Source organism: Lepidochelys olivacea, assembly GCF_965140295.1.
Source record: "Lepidochelys olivacea isolate rLepOli2 genome assembly, chromosome: 1".
Classification (NCBI taxonomy): Eukaryota; Metazoa; Chordata; order Testudines; family Cheloniidae; genus Lepidochelys; species Lepidochelys olivacea.
In genome coordinates, this window is record NC_140411.1 from 218,870,026 (window position 1) to 218,891,918 (window position 21,893).

A 21,893-nucleotide genomic window follows, 5' to 3' on the forward strand; every position below is an offset into this window, starting at 1 on the left:
TCTCTCTCACACACAAACACACACACACAGACACTGTTGTCATGAGTTCCTCTCACTATCTTGCCAGGCTTTGGAACTGTGGGATGATTTTATTAAATGTTATTCTTTCTGTTTCTATTCCTGGTCACTAAAACTTCAGGGATCAAAGGGAACTGCCTCATATCTGCCCAGTGTGTCATCTGGAATGTAAGGGAGGTGAAATGAGAAATATATCAGAGTTCTATATAGGGACTCCTGCGGAGGTAACTTAGGCACACAGAGGACACTGTAGAGTCTTGATGATCTCTCGTTAGGGATGTGGGAATCTCCCAAAATTCTCATGGGTGTGTAACTGAGTGAGAGACAGAGATATTGTAGGGAATGAAAAGAGAGGGAGGACGGATAAAGGAGACAGAGAGGGGAGAAAGACACAGACAGACATATAGAGGGGGAAAATTTCACTTGAAACTTGTAGCTTGTTTTTTCAGCCATAGCTTCCATGGCAAATCCACTTCAAAACACTGGGCCCTACAGCACCTGTAGCTGCAAGAGCAGGAAATAGAGTTGCTCTGAGTCTCCTGCTCTTTTCTCCACATCACCTTCCGCTGGGAGAGGCCAAGAATGGAATAACTGGGAGCTCCCTAACCCCAGCATCAGTCTGCTGGGAGATGCTACAATTACAATAGCTGCAGAGATTCTCTGCAACAATTTGCTGTCCTTGTACACTGCCATATCTTCTTTATGTAAATACATGTTAATGTCTGCATATATATGAAGTTCTTATTTGTAGGATGCGGTCAGCCTTCCATGATCTCACAAAGGAACACAATATATGGAGTGTGAGGACCACGGGAAAGCCTAGAGGAAAATTTAAACACTGGTAAAGCCAATTTCTGGAATGTCAATTCATTTAAAGAACTGCCCCCACCACTTAATCAACTCTTAGAACAATCTGTGATGCCATACATTGGACCATTCTTATGTTAGCACTGACCAGAGATTATTAAGGAGTACCATATGATTTACATTTTGAAAATGTAAAAAAAACAAACAAACAAAGGCAGTGCTTCCTTATAGATATTTTATTCAAATGTTATGTTGACAAATGACACAAAGTAATATCTAGAAATCTACAAGAGAAACATAATTCAAAGAAATAACCACAGAAAATAAATCCTCTCTAAGATCTCTATATATGTTATTGCATAACGAGTTAGTTCCTTATAAACTGCTTACACAAAGCAAATCTTATAGTTTTATGTTCCCTTGGTGAAACAGCATCGGCTGCAGAATAAGCAAGATACTCTTGTGTTAGCTGTGATGGAATAAACACGTACAAAGGTGCTAACACGACTCAGTCACTGTGCAGAATTAGGAACGAGGAGTACTGGTGGCACTTTAGAGACTAACAAATTTACTTCTCGTTCTTTTTGCGGATACAGACTAACACGGCTATCGCTCTGAAACCTGTACAGCATTACACATTTAAACAGGATTCACTTTTCAAAAGGCTACAAGCTGAAGCAATGGCAAGGAAATGGCTACGAGTAACTAAATCAAATTGAAATGATTAAACATTCTAATGGGCTTTCAGCTCATGCAAGAGCAACCCACCAACTGAGAAAACATGCTGTGATCGCAAAACAGTCACTCTCTTGCACCCATCCTCGCTGCATCCTCTTCCCCTCCCCCAGTTCTGGAGTTTTAATGTGGGTGATGTTTCCTGTCAACTGGTTTCTGTTGCTTAGCAGCTGATGGCTGGTTCAAGACACTCACGGCTTCCAGAGACTGGCTGGCTGCCCAGGCCAGGATACTGGCGGCTAATAGGGATTGGCTGATGCGAGTGCTCTTTTCTGTTTCTTATTTACATGTAGGCTGAAAACTGGAGACTGGTTCCTACCTGATGAAATTGTTAAGCAAGAGGGAATGTCCTGGTGAGAAAAATGGGAGCTGAAGTTAATTTCTTTTCGGGAGGTTGGCAGTTTAACATTTGCACTCTAGACTCACTCTGGGATTTAATGGACATGGCAGGAACTCACTGTAAATGCAATCACCATGCTTCAAATCTCATTCAGAACCAGGGTGAGTTGAAAGGAGTTCCATGGCACGCTTAATGGTCACAGGGAGTCATTAGTACTGGTTGGGAGTTTTCCAACTAAACATTTTTCATCAGAACATGCAGATTCATCAAAACCAAAATGTGTTGGAGAAATATATCAATTATGATTAAGCTTTTGCCAGGAAGGTTTTCTCAAGGCCAGAATGTCATTTAAAGAGGGAAAGACAGAGAGAGGATGCCCTTCTAGAATAGCCAATAGCCTGGTGGTTTGGGCATTCACCTGGGATATAGCGGACTGAGGTCCAAGTCCCTACTCTGTCTAATGCTGAGTGGGGACTTGAACCTAGGTCTTCCACAGGTGTGCTCTAGTCACCAGGCCATTGTCTTTTTGCAGAGGGTGTGCTTGCTTGCTTTCACCTCCTGGGAGTGGTTATAAAAAAATTTCAAAAGGCCTCAGGATTGTTCCAAAGTAGAATGAAAGGAAATCTTGTTATTTCCCACAGAACAGAAATTCCATTCTTTGACCAGCTCTACTCATCATGCACTGATTATAGATTACATATCAACTGCTGACACTGGTGATTTGGAAATGGAGGAGACTTTAGGGGAGTTCAATGAAACATTCAATGGCCCCGTTACTGGGAGGGAATATATAAACCCCATCCAGACATTGGCAAGGAAAGGGGTTAACCAGCTCTGGTTGGGGGATGGGAGGCCTGACAACAGTTTTGCTAGTGTCGATGGGCCCTGAGAGAAGGATGTGCAGTGTACAGCTGGAAGTCGAGTATGCAAGGGAGGGTCAGGAAGAAAGGTCTCTAGGTTGAGGACAGGATCTGAGAGAAGAACTGGGGGGTTTCCCTCTCTGGAACTTGCCTAGCCATGCTCTAGACCAGGGGTTGGCAATCTATGGCACGCGTGCCAAAGACGGCACACAAGCCGATTTTTAATGGCACGCTGCTGCCTGCCGAGTCCCAGCCACCGGCCCCGCTCAGCCTGTTGCCGAACCCAGGCCGGGACCCCGGCAGGCAGCAGCAGCGTGCCATTAAAAGTCCTGCCCGCCCCGGCCCGCTCTTCTCCTCCCCCCTCACCCCCTCACACACACCCAGCCCTCTGCCCTGATCCCTGCACCCCCCCACACCTTAGCTCTCTGTCCTGATCCCTGCACCCCCCTCCCACACACCCAGCCTCCTGCCCTGACCCCTGCACCCCCCATGACCCCAGCCCTGACTCCAGTACCCCCACACATACCAAGCTCCCCCACGCCCAATGCCCTGACTCCTGCACCCCCCTCACATACCCAGCCCCCTCACACCCGATGTCTTGACTCTTGCATCCCCCACATTCCCACTCCCACCCTGAGCACCAAATAGGAGCTCCTGCACCCCCCTACCCCCACCCCACATTCCCACCTGCACCCCTCGCACCAAATGGGAGCTGCCCAGGTAAGCACTCCACACCCAAACCTCCTGCCCCAACCCTGAGCCCCCTCCCTCATTCTAGCTCCTGGCCAGACCCTACACCACAACCTCCAACCTATTCCTTCACCCCCAGCCCTGTGCTTAGTGCATTCCCAGCCTCAGCTCAGTGCAGAGAGAGAGAGAGGAAGAGAATGGGCTAGAACCAGGAAGAAGGTAGGTACCCACTCTATGTGGGCAGGGCCAGGATCCGAGACCGGCAGTGGGCTGAGTGGGGCCCTGGCTGTCAGGAGCCGGCGGACGGAACCCCAGACCGGCAGCAGGCTGAGTGGCAGCGGGCTGAGACGCTCAGCCCACTGCCGGTCTGGGGTCCCGGCTGCTGGCTCCGCTCAGCCCACTGCCGGCCCCTTGCCAGCCAGGGTCCCGGCCACAGGCCCTGCTCAGCCTGCTGCCGGCCTAGGTGAACGGAACCCCAGGCTGGCAGCGGGCTGAGCGGGCCGGTGGCGTAAGATCAGCATTTTAATTTAATTTTAAATGAAGATTCTTAAACATTTTGAAAACCTTGTTTACTTTACATACGACAATAGTTTAGTTATATAATATATAGACATAGAGAGAGACCTTCTAATAAACGTTAAAATGTATTACTGGCACGTGAAACCTTAAATTAAAGTGAATAAATGAAGACTCGGCACACTGCTTCTGAAAGGTTGCCAAACCCTGCTCTAGACCTTTGCTTTATACTTTGGCTGAGGAAAACCCTGCTGGTGTTTGTCTCTTAAAAGGACTGGACACTTTTTACATTTATACAGCTTTGCAATAAAGCAAACCACAGAGGTGTTTTTTAAATGCGACAAAAGATGTGAAGAACCTTTTCCTGTCCTTTTAGCAACCCCATGACCTCATTTGGGAATCACTGTACGTTATAGCTCAGCTGCAGGAAAAACTCTCACAGAACCAAGGAGATTTCGAAGGAGGTCAAGGAAACATCCAGGTCAGAAAATGGGTTCTGCATGCGACTGTGGATCATTTCTGGATGCACTTTCCCCCTCCCTAAAGTTCCACTGACCTGAAGGATGGACTGGAGTTCGAGAGAATACAGCATTATCCATGGAGTGAAGTGCCTGGGCCAATAATCATCTTCATACTTGTCCTCATCATCGACAAATGTTCTCCAACAGTCATCATAATCTGGGAAAATGGACCTATTCACTTATGAGCTGAAGGAGACATCAGTGGACTCAGCCCACTCAGAGATCAGTCAGGCGCAAGGGAGCAAGGCCATGCATTGGGCTTCTGCCATGGAGACACATCACCCTTAGGAAGAACCAGCTGACGGAAGCCAAGGATACACTAGCATTTGGAACTCATGTTCTCCTGGCTTTTTCCATCTTTCTGTCCAGGGGAGGCCTCATTAAACCTGCCTTGCAATATTTCCCTGACTTATTCACCTGGGACAGGTCATTTATGTAAAGTAAGAGTAAAATATCATCTAATTCTTCATAATTAGTAGCAACAGCACAGCATCTATGCGTGAGTCGATTTTACACTGGGGCTGGATTAAAGGTGGCTTCAAAGACATACCCCTGCATTTAAATATAATGGTATGTTCTAAGGGGAAACTGACAATGTGGAAATGTGCCAGACTGACTGCACCATGAAGGAGGCTGGTGTTCTTTGTTTATACTCTGAATGGAACATCAGAGACAGTGGCAGCCAAACCAGCTTCACCCATGCACATGGGCTCACCAATTTGCACTGCCTCAGTTCTGAGTTCCCATCTCTAGCAGTAAAAGGGGCTTTCACTCTTTACGGCTCATTCATGCCTCAACCTCTGTGCTGAGACAAGGGGATCAATAAGTGCCAGCAGGGATGGAGATTTTAGTGATCGTCACCTGCCCTGCTAGGAATTTGCCTGCAACCACCAGCTCATTTCACATAAGCCACAAAATGGCTATCGGATAGTGTTTTTCCGTTACAGACCTAAAGAGGCAAAGCTCTGCATCCCATTGCACAATCCCCCCAAGACTTGGGGACAGACTGGAATTGTTGACCCAGAAGTGAAGGGTTCCATAACTCATATACAACTTCAGCTGGTCACTGACCAAGGATGAATTGGAACCAGTGACCTAGAGGCAAAATGTCCCCAGTCCCATCCCTAATCCCCTCTGAACCATCCAGATCCTGTAACCCCATGAGTCATTACCTGGGAGGTTTAGTCATTACCTGAGAGATCCATGACTTGGATGGACACGCCGATGTTCATCAGGCTCCACAGACCCTGACGATTGTTTTCCTCTTTGTGCCAGTAGAGCCGTGCTACATAAATGGCTAGACTCAAATTAGGCATTTTCTCCAGAAAACCTATGATCTTCTTGCAGCAGTCCCCACAGGGACTCCAGGACATGTAACAGGTGATGGAGCAGTGGACAAAATGATCATATCTTAGCTTTTTACAGACATCTTTCAGGAAGTACTTTTCAGCATGCTCACCGCCGGCACAACGGATCCATCTTTGCCAGCGCCTTCTGCAATAGTTCCACTTGATTTCATAGAGAAGGTAAGTCACACTTGAAAGGACACTTGGGTCATAATTCTTCACAAATGCCTTCTGCCGTATCTTCCACCTGAAAGACATCCCAAGGAGTCACTGTCTGCATCTGTATCACTAAGAGCTTGCCAGTCACAGCAAGTTAAAAATGAGAGGGATGGGAAGGAGGCACAGATAAATGGAAAGGGAACTCACAGAAGGATAGAGGGAGACTTAGAGATAGTGATGGAAGAAAAGAGAGAGAGGTAGGGAAGGAGGAGAGTTAAATCTGATGTCACACTGATGAGACGGGAGTGAGATCTGAATCTTCCCAGCTCCCACTTTGCCTGTAAATCTTGTGGAGGATGTGGGTATGGTGCTTTCATTCTCACCCCTGTGTGATGCCTCTGCATACAGGATCTGTGGGAAAGAGAATAGAGTCACCTGGTGCACAGAGAGAAACATAGGGGAAGAGAGAAAAAGGGAGGCCTCCAAATGCATCCTCCCTGGGACCATGTGGCCCACAATTGTTCCTTCTCAATGGACAATTCCTAATCAGTACTCCTGAGAAAAGCAACTCCCTGCTAATGTGAAGTATCCTGAGGATAGTGGAGGTGGATAAGGGGTCATTCTGGCCCCCAATATGTCTATTAATTTAACCATGAGGGAGGGAAGGAGAATGCCCATTACTTGCTATGGAACAATGAAAAATCATTATTATTAATAAATAATAAAATAACAACATTAATAATATCTAGGACATGGTCCAAAGTTCATGGAAATCAATGGGACTCAGGCCCTCAAATTGTGACTTATAACTGTAAGATCCCACCGATGCCCAAATAACTGTTCTTTCCTTTCTTCTTTTTTTAAACTTTTCTTTTATTTTAAAATGTGGATGCTGCCAGTAATATGTTTGAAACTAAAATTAATAATAGTGTTTTTAAAATGGAGATTTCTCAGTCAATTTGCTCACGTTGGTTCTGTTTTGGAACAGAATAACCATCCCTTGTTATTTGTATTGAGAGTCTCAGGAGACAAAACAGGATTGACATGCTATGGGAACACAGAGAGCAAACTGCACAGGACACTTCTAAACTTCTCATTTCCTCCTCAGCAGCAGGAGTTAGTAGTAACAAAGAGTCTGTATCTTTAAAATTGCATCATCGGCACTTTCTTGTCTGCCATTTTCAACTCAATCTGAGAGCCCACACTCGGGCATGCGGTCATCGTCAAAACATGTCCAGACATGCAAAGACACATACTCAGCTAGGGTCTGATTCAAAGCCCATTGAAATCGGTTAAAAGACTCCCCTTGACTTCAATGGACTTTGGATCAGGCCCAGAAAGAACACATGCACATACCTATAAAGAAATTGCACTAGTGTAACTATTTAGTTACAAAAAGAACAGGAGTACTCGTGGCACCTTAGAATAACAAATTTATTTAAGCATAAGCTTTCGTGGGCTACGAAAGCTTATGCTCAAATAAATGTGTAGGTCTCTAACGTGCCACAAGTACTCCTGGTTTTTTTGCGGATACAGACTAACACGGCTGCTACTCTGAAACCTGTCATTATTTAGTTACACTGGTGCAAGTTTTCTAATATAGATAAGCCCAGACAGACAGACAGAAAGATAGAGACACACACAAAAATCTGAGCTCTTTGAGGGAAGATGGATCCAATGGGATATACTTTTTTTTTTTTCAAAAAAAAAATTTCTATAACTTTGTACATGTACCTCTTGTAATCTGCAACCTAGACTGCATCAGCTCTGCTGTATTCTCTCACCTTGTGTTTTTGTAAGAAGCACTTCTTTGGTATTTAAGCAAGAAAATCATTTTATTGTCAGTTACTTTATCTTTATTAAAAAGTTAGTAACTAAAAATATAGTTTGGTTATAAATAAACTCACACAGAGAAACAGACTGGAGGTATCTATTATATAGTATATACATAGATTCACAACAGCCGTACATATGCACATACATATATATGCCCAGAAAGTCATATAGGCTTTAACACATATAAATGCACACTTATACTTTAAAAAGAAAAGGAGTACTTCATCGGATGAAGTGAGCTGTAGCTCACAAAAGCTTATGCTCAAATAAATTGGTTAGTCTCTAAGGTGCCACAAGTACTCCTTTTCTTTTTGCGAATACAGACTAACACAGCTGCTACTCTGAAACCTGTCACTTATACTTTATGGATATAGACACACAAGCACACACACACATATATATATATATATATATATATATATTTACACACACACACAGCATCTTTACCTCTGTTCCAGCCAGTGGCCATGGCTTTCAGTACAGCCTCCCAGGCTGTGTCCTGTTTTACTGGGGTGTGTTTCTCCCTTTCAGTTTCTATTCCTGAGAACAGAAACACTGGATTAGAGAACCCAGCACGCTGACCCACACTTTCTCATTAATTTCAGAGAGCATCCTGCCCCAGCGCTATTCCTCCCCTGCTCTGTACTGCCTTCACCCAGCACTGCCTGGGCTCCCTGCCTGTACCTCCACCCCACCCTGCAGCACTTCATATCTACTCCCTGTCCTGCCATTGGCCACTGGGCCCAGGCGACCCCACCCCACCTGCACTCCCATTGGCAGAAGCAGAAGCAAAAGTAGAGCAGATGTAAACTGCATTACTTGTGTGAACCTTCTTTCCCCTCTTCCCCTCACTTTCCTCCCTGGGTTTTTCGGGAGCTGGCAACACTTGCCTGTATGACTGGGCACTGGATGCCGTTGACAGTAAAGAAGTATCCCAAAGGTGATGTTGGACAGGAGAGAATCCTCTATCTACCCCTCCGCTGCAGTCCTTTTATTTGAAAAGGAAACTAAAGTTGGCCGTGCCTCCACCTGGCTGGGTCCGTCCTGTATACACGACGACGTGCCTTGGGAGCCTCCAGGAGTAAACCTGAGCTAATCTGTGCATTGGGTCTAACTCAAAAATACCAATTATAAACAGTACACACGCAATCTACACTTAGATTAGAGTTAACACAGCTTTACTTAACGATTTAAGGAAACATGCTGTAACAGACTTCAATTAAATGTCCCAACTAATGTAAATCAGCAGGGGGGAGTTCGATAAAGCAATTAACAAATACAGTTTACAGCAGTAAATGAAACATATCCAACTTGCGTTTACACTGCCACCCTTTACCCCACCCCGGACCTCTGGATTTCAGAGTTGTAAATGCTGGCGTGGGTGCACTTGAAGGTCCTGAAGCTGAGGACAGCACTCTGTTGCTCCCCTAAATCTGACCAGCCAAGGCAACAAGAGGCAGAGTCATTCCAATCTGGCATCTTTCCAAGTGGCACAATTCGTCGAAGCCCCAACAGGCTTTCAGCAGCAGCTTCTGGCTTTCTAATGGCAGCTTCTGGTGTGGACAGAGCTCCATCAAGCAACCTCAGCTTCTCTCCAAAATGGAGCCCATCCCATGCTCTCTTTGCATTTTCTGAAAGTGGAAGGCAAATGCTCTCTCTCTTTCTCTCTCTCTTTCTCTCTCTCCCCAAGGCATCATGGGAGGTGTAGTTTCCTAGGCTGGATTGCAGTGCTCAAGATCTTCGCAAATGGAACACTTCCAATTAAGTTCAGAGGCCTCACAGAGAGAGAGAGACTGATGTACATGTGTAAGCGGGGGAATGCTCTGGCTGTGAAAAACTTTCCTGGCTTATACACTACCCCGGTGAAAGGGGCTAGCAAAAGCATCTGAGTCCTTGCTCCAACTCCCTTTACCCAGAGGCCTGCCTGACTTCAAGGATGCTCCTTCCACTCTCCTGTGTGGCAGAGTCCTCGTAACCCTAACGAAGCTGGGCCTGGGATTCCTGGGAGGCTTGACCCCTTAGGACAGGGTCGAGGGTGTCCTCACTCCAGAGTAATCTCTTCACATCAGACACTTCCCTGACCCACTGATCATTACATATAGTTCAAAGCATGGGCTTTGGGGAGGCCCCACCCCTTCTGCCCAAGGCCTCCCCCGCCTCCCGCACACCAGAACCCCGAAAAAACACACACACCCATAAAAGGAGAAGCCCTGAGGGGCCCCCAGGATGGGAGGAGCCCCAACCTGCCCACCCCAGCTCATTGGGCTGAGCTGTCGCTGCCGCCGCCCTCCGCCCAACCCACTGGCCTCCCTGAGCACCAGGCCAAGCCTCCAGCCTTCCCGAGTGCCAGCCCGGCCCTTGTGCTGGGCCGAGCCGCCAGCCCCGCAGCCCCCCAGTCCCCCCCACACACAGTGGGGCCGAGCCGAGCTGCCGGCCCCTTGAGCGCCAGCTCTTCCCTCCCCTGAAGGCCCCCCCCGCCAAGCCTCCAGTCCCAGTGCCCAGCCGAGCCTCCTCAGTCCACCAGCCGCTTTCTCTCCATGTCCCTCCTCACTCCCCCGTCCCAAGGAGGAGGGATGCGGCGAGCAGCGGGGAGGCGGTGGGGATCTCAGGGAACGGCCAGGGCCAGCGCGGCCCAGGTGTCCAGTGGCAGGTCAACGGCAGCGGCAGGGAAGGCGCCGCCCATGGCTCAAAGCAAATACAATTTATGAAACAGCTATTGTCAAATAATAAGGGGAAAATGGGAAAGGTTAAAGGAAAACACGTCACCCCGCTCTGTGGCATGGGGACACCACAACCAGCATCTCTGGGAGATAAGGAAAGTTCACAGTCTGTTCCTCACGCCTCCCAGACTTCCTTCCCAGACCCTGGCTGCCCTGTGCTGATACCACGGGTCAGGCACCTGCTCTGGTGGTGGCCACACGCCCTCAAGCTGTCGGGAACAGGACCCTTCTCCTCAGTGTCAGCCCCCGCCGTCAGGGTCACGATCTCCCTCCTGTCTGGCGATGGCTCCCTGCGCTGGGCTCTCTGCTCTGGGATCTCTCCTCGCTCTCCCCCACCGCTCAGCGCACCCGGCTCCGGTGACTCGGGGCACAGCACGCATCTGCTCCCCAGTTCCTGGCCTGCAGCTCCCGGCTGTAACTCAGCTCTGTCTCAGGTCCGCGTGGCTGGGCTGAGCTGCTCCAGGCACCTGCTCCCCAGCTGGTTCTGGCTGATGCTGCTCGGGTTCCAGCCCAGCTCTGCCTTCGGGGCTCCTACTTCTCCCGCCCCCCTGGTTCTGGCTGCTGCTCCCAGCTCACAGGGGGGATGGGGCCCTGGGCTCCTGATGCCCTCCTTGACCTACCTGCCCTGTCAATCAGGCTGCTCTGAAGCACTGGCCTCTCTCCATTGGCCCTGGGGACTGTCAGCCTCAGGAACTTGATTTCTCATTGGCCCTTCCCCTTTGTTTTGGTACCGGGAGAGGGCCAATCAGAAAACCCCACGAAGTTTCAGTAAGAGGCCAACAGTCCCCTTACATTCCCACTTGCTAAAATTCTGCCAGAGCCGGAATGTTCACACCAGAACATCCAAGTCTCATATTAGGGCTGTCCAGCGATTAAAAAAATTAGTTGCAATTATTCACACAGTTAAACAATAACAGAATACCATTTATTTAAATATTTTGGATGGTTTCTACATTTTCAAAGATATTGATTTCAATTACAACACAGAATACAAAGTGTACAGTTCTCACTTGATATTTATTTTTATTACACGAATTTTCACTGTAAAAAACAACAACAAAAGAAATAGTATTTTTCAATTCACCTAAGACAAGTACTGTAGTGCAATCTCTTTATCATGAAAGTTGAACTTACAAATGGAGAATTATTACAAATGGAGAAGTACAAAAAACCTGCATTCAAAAATAAAACAATGTACAATTTTAGAGCCTGCAAGTCCGCTCAGTTCTACTTCTTGTTCAGCCAATCGCTCAGACAAACAAGTTTGTTTACATGTGCAGGAGATAATGCTGCCCGTGTCTTATTTACGTCACCTGAAAGTGAGAAGAAGGTGTTCACATGGCACTGTTGTAGATGGTGTTGCAAAATATTTATGTGCCAGATGCGTTAAAGATTCGTATGTCCCTTCATGCTTCAACCACCAATCTAGAGGACATGTGTCCATTCTGATGACGGGTTCTGCTCGATAACGATCCAAAGCAGTGAGGACCGATGCATGTTCATTTTCATTATCTGAGTCAGATACCTCCAGCAAACAGCTGATTTTCCTTTTTGGTGGTTCTGGTTCTGTAGTTTCTGCATTGGAGTGTTGCTCTTTTAAGACTTCTGAAAGCATGCTCCACACCTCATTCCTCTCAGATTTTGGAGGGCACTTCAGATTCTTAAACCTTGGGTCGAGTGCTACAGCAATCTTTAGAAATCTCTCATTGGTACCTTCTTTGTGTTTTGTCAGATCTGCAGTGAAAGTGTTCTTAAAATCAACAACATGTGCTGGGTCATAATCCGAGACTGCTATAATATGAAATATATGGCAAAATACTGGTAAAACAGAGCAGGGGACATACAATTTTCCCCCAAGTAATTCAGTCACAAATTTAATTCACACATTATTTTTTTAACGAGCGTCACCAGCATGAAAGCATGTCCTCTGGAATGGTGGCCGAAGCATGAAGGGGCATACAAATGTTTCGCATATCTGGCACTTAAATACCTTGAAATGCTAGCTACAAAAGTGCCATGCAAATGCCTGTTCTCACTTTCTGGTGACATTGTAAAGGAAGAAGAAGGCAGCATTATCTCCTGTAAATGTAAACAAACTTGAGTTGTATAAGTGACCTACAGTCAATCAAACCCTAACCCTGCCCCTTGACCCCTTAAACCCTGCCCCTTTACCCCTTAAGCCCTGCTCACCTGTCACCAGAAGCCCCGCCCCAGGGGGTATTACTTCCAGGGTCAAGGCGACCACATGACCGGAAGCGAGGTGTATCATGTGACCCCTCTAAGAACTCCTTCCACTTCCCTCTACCAATCAGGATGGGATATGTCCTGATAGGACCACCCCGAGAGGAGATTTTACCAATCAGGGTGAGTTATGGGGCAGGGTGACCTGTCTGGAATTGGGTTGTGTGACCCCTCTAAGAACTCCTCCCACCACCCTCTACCAATCAGGAGGGGTTTCAGCCACTAGGGACCACCCCGAGAAGAGACTTGACCAATTGGGGGGAGTTTGGGGGGGCGGGGTGACCCATCTGGAAGTGGTTTGTGTGACCCCTCTAAGAACTCCTCCTATCACCCTCTACCAATCGCAGTGGTTTCAGCCACATAGGACCACCCCTAGAGCAGATTTGACCAAAATAGGGCTGGTTCTGGGACAGGGTGAACCGCCCAGAAGACGGTTGTGTGACCTCTCTAAGAACTCCTCCCAGCGCCCTCTGCCAGTCAGAGCTCAGCACTATCATCCCATAAGTCCCAGCGCCAGGCAGAAGAGGCCATCTTTTACCAAGAACATGTGTTTTAGAAATCATGGAAACATGGACTCCTTCACCACCCCCGTGAGAACTTTGGACTTTGTTTTACCCCAGAGGATCTTCGAACATCTGCAGAGAAAGCACTACTTCAGTGACAGTTCTGAGGAGGAGGAGGGAGCGGCCGAGGGGAGCCCTTTGGCCCAGCCGTTGATGGATACGCCGGAACCTGAACCCGAAACCCAACTGCTTGTGAGACAGCCCGATGTGCGTGGTGGCCTTTTACTGTGCAAAATGTGTTTTAAACTGGATTTTAAAAGTGGATTTTTAAAAGCAGTTTGGTTTTTATTCTGCAAAATGAGATGTATTTTAAAGTGGTAGAAATAAACTCAAAACCTGTGTTTGTTGTACAGCCTGAAATGAATTATTTTGTTTTAAAGCTATGACTTTTTAAATAGAAAAACATCCTAATGAATATTCTATTTTTAAGTTTACTAGACAGTTTCATGTGTTTTATAATAATAATGCCTGCTTCACAGTACGGTCAAAACATGACATCCTTAGACCAGAGGGTAAACAAGCTTAAAAGGAAAGAGACAACTGAAAAGAAAAATTCCCCAGTATCAGTGACTGATGGATGGATGAAGCCCAGTAAATATATTTTGCTTATTGGTTTGGTTATTTATGAGGTCTTGCATTTTAAGTAAATACATAGGTGTGGGTTAGAAAAATGGTAAAGCTAAGTTTTGTAATATGTTTTTTCACCGCCCCCAATCAGGCATGTGCAGCCCTTCTGACAATGCCATAGTGGGAGTTACAAGGACACCTCTACTAGAACCACCAAAGAACCAGGAATCTTCTTTGAGACCTTTAACAACTGTTAGGGGAAAAAACAATTAGCCCTTGCTCTCACCAATTTAGGTGCTTGATTTGACTCTAGGATCCCACGAACTTCTAAATTCTGAGTCTAATCTATACATGCGTCTTTTATTAGTTAACAGAAATACAGCTCGAGCTGGGTGCCTCAGGAGAGGGACCCTGCCCCTCAGAAATTGCAAGCAATTATACCCTTTACAGTTGGTAACACCGCCCTTGCTCATGTCTAAAGTCCAATCCCCTAATTTGAGTAGGGGTTTCTGCTCTTTTCCATTGGACAGTTCTGTTGCTGAGTGGACAGTCCGTTGCTGGGTGCTGGATTTGCTCCTGGAGACAGTCAGTCCTACTCCTTGCATTCTTTTTTATCTTCAGTGATAACGGGCAGTCTCAACTGGTTTTGTAGCTGGTTCTTCAGCATTCCTCTCCGGTCAGCTTGACCTCAGCCTAAGGCTTCAACTACTTTAATCACTTATGCTAAATTAGTAACTTATGCTAAGTTATAAGAACAAACTTATTGAACATTCATATAAAATAGCATATAAGCGCTTTTTTATAACAGTCCCCCTTTGATTTTGTAGGCATCCCTGCCTACTTATTCTACAATTTACTTTGCATGAGCACTTTGCGATAGCCTTGAAAAGAATGAATTAACATATTTTGCAAAAGCTTCCTAATACACGACACTGTACAACATAATGTCATTAGTACAATCAATACAGGAAGGAAAATCTTAAGTAATAAACTGAACAAACCACTAAGCCATGATGATAAACCCCACCCCAAAAACAGAGTTTGCAACCAATCGCTTTCAGGGGCGGTGTAGGTACTCCGACTCGTTGTGCTCCGACTCGTGCATGGGCCTCTGCCCGTACCACTTCCTCATAGACTTCATAGCTACTATCATTTACACACACATAACAACAGGATCCAATGAGAGCACAGACCCCTCCCTGGGATGCTAACAGGTAGTCTAAGGCCAACCTGTTTTGGAGGGAATACGTTCTGAGTTGTTGCACTTCCTTATTTAATGTTTTTACCGCTTATCCCAAACCACTAATCAAGTCTTCTAACTCCAAGGCAACCTTTTTAAGTACCATTTGAAGTCTCACAGTGTAACGGCCTATGCATGTCATGGCTGGCCCTGTTAGTAGTGGTACTATCCCCAGAATGGAACACCCTAGGCAAACCATACCAATGTCGGCATCCTCCTCTATACCATACAAAAAAACAACACCACCAATGTAAGTCCAATAAACAGCAACACAAGAAGTCCTGGTGGGCTGTAAAGGTTCCAATAACTGGAAAGCTCAGTCCATCGGTCGGTAGTGGCGTTTATTTGTGAAGTGGCTCGTCCAATGGCTTGTCAGGGTTAGGTGGAGGTCCCAGCGCCAACTTAACGTAACTATGATGGATCCAGGAACCTTTACGTGCAAAGGAATGGTGGCAGATGATGGAAGTAATGTTTGTGGCTGTAAGGCATCTTTGGTATTCATCATCCAGAAAACAATTAGGGAGGACAGTGCATTCTGATGGTACTTGCCCACAAGCACAGATTCCAGCCCCTGGAATAAATCCACCTCACCACTTCACTCCACATTCCCAAGAATACATCTCGCAACTCCCTCCCTGCCAATGTACAATGCTCCGTCTTTCCCACCAAGGCCAATTTTCAATGTCTTTTGCAGTCAGGAATCCTTGGATCTTGGTGGTTTCAGCAGAGCAGGCGTTCCTTCTTCTCTCTTAGAGCAGTCATGGTTTTGCATTATACAGGGGAGAGGTTACTAGCATGTCACCCTGTAGTGCTTTGGTTTCTTTAGCAAATACTGAATGCAGGTTAGCTCTGTCAGTGGACAAGGGAGAGGTTACTAGCACTTTACTTTGTCCTTTCCCCTGCTGTCCAAAAGGAGGAAAGAAAAAACCCAGAAGGAGGGACAGGCTGATCAGTAGTCAAAGTGAAGTCATTTCAAGGTGGAGGGGTCTTTTTGCAGTAAGAAGCATGGGTCCAGGCAGTCAGTCCTTGGCACTTTACAGCGGTGTTGGTAGTTAGCAGGACTTAATAAGGGCCTTTCCAGCATGGGGCCAGAGTAGTCTTTCGTTGATGGACCTTTATGTAGACCCAGTCACCTGGTTTTAACAAATGGCAGGTTTGCTCAGGATCTTTGGAGCAGGACTTCCTTCACCTGTAAATACAGAGATCTAACACATTTCTTTAATGTCTGGAAGTGTTTTGCAGATCTCACAGCTGCTTGGGCACATTCAAGCCTCCCTCTTTCTTGGCTGTCAGCCAAATTCTAGCTGTGAGTAGTGTCCTTGGGCAGGCCAGCATCTTATCTTTGGACCAAGCCTGCCAGCTACAGGGTTGAATTACCTCGTCCTCCGTTCTTTTTCTTCTCCCCTTCTTGGCTTCTATTAACCTGCAAAGGAAACTTTCACTTTCCACTCACACACCTTTGTTTAAAAATGAACACATATACATTGCCCATTATACAGCACTTTAGTCTTATTGTTTAATGTATGCCACATACACCCTTCTAGGAAAATGACTTTATTGCGGAGCTTTGGAGCAACAAGCCAGGACAAGCACACCCACTTTTGAGGAGTCCACTTGGTACAACCTCTGGTGTCCAATAGCTTTCCTCCCTCCCCAGTCCTCTGGCTAGAAATTTGAGGTAGCCAGAAGGATCCCATGTATAATATAGGGAGTGGGTTAACCTTTCATGTCCTTGCTTCCATGACTGTTGGTGTGCGAATTTTAACAACATTTTTTTTTTTAATTAAAAGATCTGGACAATGAAATTTCTTTTTTTTTTTACTTAAGCAAATGTATTAAACTTTAGTATATCACATTTTCCTGATATTATCCAAACACTTTGTATTCTAAGTTGAATAAAATAAGTATCTGCATTTTGATTTAACCCTTCTATTTAGTTTTAAACTAAACTGTCCTATGAAAAATTAAACACAGCAATTCTGGCTACAAGACAAACACCACAAGACAGGACACATAGAACACAGAACATAATTTCTATTGTGCCAGTAAATTCAAAGGATGTTGAATTGCTTTTCAGCTGGCATCAGTTTTCTCTGATTTTCTGAAAGACAAAAAGAACATAGATCTACCCCTTTTGGGCAGTCAGTCATTGCTTAAAATATCTCCTTTTTATACAAATACTCTTGTTAATTGCAGGCACAACAGAGGAATTACACATTTTTTTTGTATTTGTTTCATAGGCAGCCCAGGTTTCAGTGGCTTCTACCTTATTATTTAGGTAATTTACATTAAAACAAATGCTTTCCGGCTTGCTTCTAGATCCACAGCTTAAAGATTCTTACTTTAAAAAGGGCACAATAAACTTTACCAGACTTTTGATTGCCTTTTATTTTTAACTCCTGCTGTCAAACACACAGCGACCTGAAAAGGAAGACACCGCCTATTGTAGCCCCTTGGAGCCTGATAAGATATTAATTAAGTAGCACTGTATAATTGCATTCCTTTGGAAAAGGGCCCATTTTCCTTAAAAATGGCTGCAAAGAAACCAAGAGTTCTTTTTTTTTCTAGTATTTCACAAAGTTCAACTGCTTAATTCTTTCCAGCAACTACAGAGTTAACTTCTCACTTTCCTTTCTTAAATCACTTCCTTATCTTCCAAAACGACATCCATTCAACTTAGATTTTACCATTCCAAGTATTATTCCGGGATTTATGTTTCCCATTCCTGTAATTATTTACTCCTCCTTTTCCACTATGCCCTCCAAGTTTCCAACCTGTTTTCCAATCTTTCTATCTGTTGCCTGCCCACTTGGGCCTGATCCTGTTTTTCTCTCTGAACTGTCCCTTCCATGAGCAACAGCTTTATCCCACTACTAATTTAACAAGGAGGGTGGGCTTTTTAACTAGCCCCCCAGCTCTCCTGGTCTCTTCTCTTAAATATTCTCACTCACAGGGCTACCCGAGTCCTCCCCTGTGAGGCGTGTTACCTGGACAGAACGCACGGCCAATTGACAAGCAAGGAAGTGACGGGCATAAGTCAGAAAGCTGAGGGTAAGCCGGAGGAGGGGCAGAAGCAGGCATAGCACAGAGCAGGGCTGGAGACCCCTGAGATGAATAAGAAAAGCAGGAGGAAAGAGGACGTCCTTTCGCACGCGCATAAGCCCAGTTGTCCCATACATACCAATAATCCATCTGTTTAGGAAACCTATTTTTCAATTGTTGGCGTAAAAAGGTTAATTATTGTAAATTAAAAGTCCCTAAGCCTGGCCATTGCTCCGCAGGATTACCACCGTTGGTTAAAAATGGCCAGTCCTTCTGACACAGCTGTACCAGATTCTTTTTCCCTAGCCCCTTGGTACCATCAATCCTCCTCCAATTTCCCAGCACTTCGGACAAGGGTGTCCCCTTTTCCACTCCCAAAGAATTGCCCATTTTATATTCTCCTTGGGCTGCGCTTTATGCTGATCAGGCCACGCACCCTTTCCAAGTGCACTCTAACCAGTCCTGGGCTGCACTTTATGCTGATCAGGCCACACACCCATTCCAAGTGCACTTTAACCAGAAACCTAAATTTGGAATTTAGAATGTGGGAATTTAAGACTCACCCTTCGGTGCCCCTCGCTGCCAAAGATCCCAGGTGAACTCACCCATTGGTGCCAAGTGGATGTTGGGAGGCGAGAGGCCCCAACGATGGTCGCCTAGAGTCCTGCCGCGGGTGCCAAACTGTTAGGAGAAAAAACAATTAGCCCTTGCTCTCACCAATTTAGGTGCTTGATTTGACTCTAGGATCCCACGAACTTCTAAATCCTGAGTCTAATCTATACATGCATCTTTTATTAGTTAACAGAAATACAGCTCAAACTGGGTGCCTCAGGAGAGGGACCCTGCCCCTCAGAAATTGCAAGCAATTATACCCTTTACAGTTGGTAACACTGCCCTTGCCCATGTCCAAAGTCCAATCCCTAATTTGAGTAGGGGTCTCTGTTCTTTTCCATTGGACAGTTCTGTTGCTGAGTGGACAGTCCGTTGCCGGGTGCTGGATTTGCTCTGGGAGACAGTCAGTCCTACTCCTTGCATTCTTTTTTATCTTCAGTGATATCAGGTAGTCTCAACTGGTTTTGTAGCTGCTTCTTCAGCATTCCTCTCAGGTCAGCTTGACCTCAGCCTAAGGCTTCAACTACTTCAATCACTTATGCTAAATTAGTAACTTATGCTAAGTTATAAGAACAAACTTATTGAACATTCATATAAAATAGCATATAAGCACTTTTTTATAACAACAACGCAAAACAGCACAAGAGTGCAGATGAAGCATCAGGGCAGTCCAAACCTCATATACATCAAACCCAAGAACAAAACAAAAGACTCTGGTAAAAAAAACAACATGAAAACACAACTCCAGTTCTTCAGCGGCCACTGCCACACCAAGCCCTGAGAAAACTGTGAGCGAAAACGCCCATATTCACAAACCCAGAGCACACTCTCCAGGAGTTCTGAACGTGAACAAAACCACACACATTCACAAACCTGGAGCATGCGCTTTAGGGGTTGTGAGTAAAAAACCAAGCACTGACAAACCATTCTCCCAACACCATAAGCTCATCACAGCCCCCCCATATTCTAGTATTTGGGAAAAGTTTGATGCTTCATTCAGAAAACTGATGGATGCTGTATCCTTGGGGGTTATAAAAGAACGGCATTCTAAGAGGATTTGGGAGAAATATGACGCTTTGTTCAGAATATTGGTGAACTCTGTATCCTCAGGGGGTCTAAAAGAAAGGAGGGCTGGAAACCACATCAAAAATGCAAAAGCTTTGGCTGGTGACTTTTTGAAAAATACTTCAATTTTTCCAAAGGGTGGCTCTGAGCAGGCGTGACTAGTCGTGGAAAGGGGCCTGGGTAAAAGGGGCACCCTCAAGGGTGCACATCAGCTCAGGTGTAAACAAAAGAGGGAACAGTGCTTGGGGGATAAACAGATGGCTGCCAAAAAGTTCCAAGCCAGGGTCGCTGTAAAAATTTTTAAAAGGGCTAAAGAGGTAATGATGTAGACGATGCTGCTGATGGTTCCGTAGAGGAAACCCCCAAGTAACCCTGAGAATGCAGAGGTGTATATGGAGAGAGTAAGAAGTTGGCAAGGTGAATTACCTAGATATGGGGGGTCAGTGTATTGTGAGGAATTTTGTTCTGTCAATCTTGAGCAAATAAATTCAGCTCAACAGGTTGTTGAAGCCATACACGGAGGGATACAGTTAGTTCTTGATGACGTTAATGGTATGGTAGGCCCTGTTGATTATGTTCAGTTACGTTTAGAGAGCCGAAATTTAACTAACCCTTTGTTTTTGGTCAGAAGAACTAGGGATGAGCGGTCTGCTGAGGATTTCTTAAACCAGACCTCAAAGCTGCTACAGAGCAATAGAGAGTTGCATGTCGATGGAACATTGCACCTCGTTGTGACAGTTGTAAAAAACAGGGGTGGGGCGGTCGTAGAGTTTTAAATTCTATCCTCAGTAGTCAAATTATTCATAAAAAGAGACAATGTTTAGTAGACCTGATTTACACCAGAACAAATCTGTGTTTTGCGGGTGGGCTCTTGGCCATCATGTCTGAGCGTAAACCTACGGATGCGGAATTGTTAGTGGAGGCAAGAAAGTTGCATGAGAAACTGGGGCGGTCAGATCAAAAAAAGGTTCTGCTCAGTGACGTAGCAAGGTTTGAACAGCATTTAGGAGTCAACATACAGGTGGTGCTGTATGTGGTGAAAGGCAGCTGGGACTTTTTTAAAATGGGTGAGCCCAATGTACCTTAAGACTTATTTTATCCTGCTGTACGATGAGCATTACTATGGGGTTCTGGATGTGAAAAAGTTGTTCGGAGCAAAAAATTTTGTGAGTTTTGCCACACGGTGTACAGTCACGACCTCTCTTGCAGGTATCGTTGCCGCCTCTGCTTGAGCGTAACATGCTCAGACAGCGTGGGCGTGCCGCTGAAGTGTCCTAGGTGTCGACTGTATTGTCTGTCCAAGGAGTTTAGACAGACACGTCGACTGTGCATCGAAAAAACAAGTCAAATGGCTGCCTAAAACTTTGTGTGATAAGTGTCAGTCTTACGTGGACAAGCGGCACAGGTGTAAAGGGAGGCGCTGTAAGCCGTGTCAGGGTTTGATCACTGGTGATGTACACAGCCACCTCTGTTTTATGGACAGCATTAGAAAGCCCGAATCATCAGATAAATGTATTTATTTATTTTTTTAATTATTATTGTTTATTTTATGATTTTGAATGCACGCAGGAGATGGGGTTACACGTGCCCAATTACATTTTTGCTATGTCCCTAAAGCCGGAAAAATCCTGGGAATTTAAGGGCTGTGAGTGTCTTTCTATGTTTAGACCTTTATTGGCAAAGAGTTCCGGGACTACATGTTTCTAGCGCACAGTTCCAAAGGTTATGATATGTATTTCATCATTAGGCAGTTACTGAAGGAAAAGATGTGCATAAAACTGATCACTCAGGGTAGTAAACTAATGTGTGTGGAAGTTAAGGCCCTGGGCATTCGCTTTATAGACTCTTTAAACTTCTTGCCCATGAAGCTTAGCAAGTTCCCGCAGGTGATGGGGTTTGAAGGGTGCAAAGGGTATTTTCCACATCTTTAAACACTTTTTAGAAAATCAAAATTACATGGGGCCTATGCCCGGTGTGGAGCACTATGGTGTGGAAAGCATAACGCCAAGGGAGAA

At 45.6% G+C, this 21,893-nt stretch overlaps 1 protein-coding gene and 1 long non-coding RNA gene across 4 annotated transcripts; both read right to left on the reverse strand.

The window, feature by feature from the left end:
- Positions 1-1,046: 1,046 nt before the first annotated feature.
- Positions 1,047-8,513, reverse strand: LOC311524904 (C->U-editing enzyme APOBEC-1-like). Of its 3 annotated transcripts, none has more exons than XR_014712638.1 (5): positions 8,276-8,513; positions 6,331-6,403; positions 5,680-6,080; positions 4,523-4,644; positions 1,047-1,910 (listed from the first exon to the last, which is right to left on the reverse strand). XR_014712638.1 is itself a non-coding variant. In XM_084636532.1 (5 exons), exons 1-5 carry the CDS (start codon positions 8,295-8,297, stop codon positions 1,800-1,802), a joined length of 684 nt encoding a protein of 227 aa, XP_084492658.1. In that variant the 5' UTR covers positions 8,298-8,513; the 3' UTR covers positions 1,047-1,799. The 3 variants fall into 3 exon arrangements, 1 of the variants encoding a protein (XP_084492658.1); XR_014712639.1 differs by having other exon boundaries at positions 6,200-6,403; XM_084636532.1 differs by having other exon boundaries at positions 6,376-6,403.
- Positions 8,514-14,260: 5,747 nt separating this feature from the next.
- LOC311528496 lies at positions 14,261-19,394 on the reverse strand. The gene is made up of 2 exons (XR_014713612.1): positions 19,074-19,394; positions 14,261-18,882 (listed from the first exon to the last, which is right to left on the reverse strand). It is a non-coding gene; the product is annotated as an uncharacterized lncRNA (long non-coding RNA).
- Positions 19,395-21,893: the final 2,499 nt, after the last annotated feature.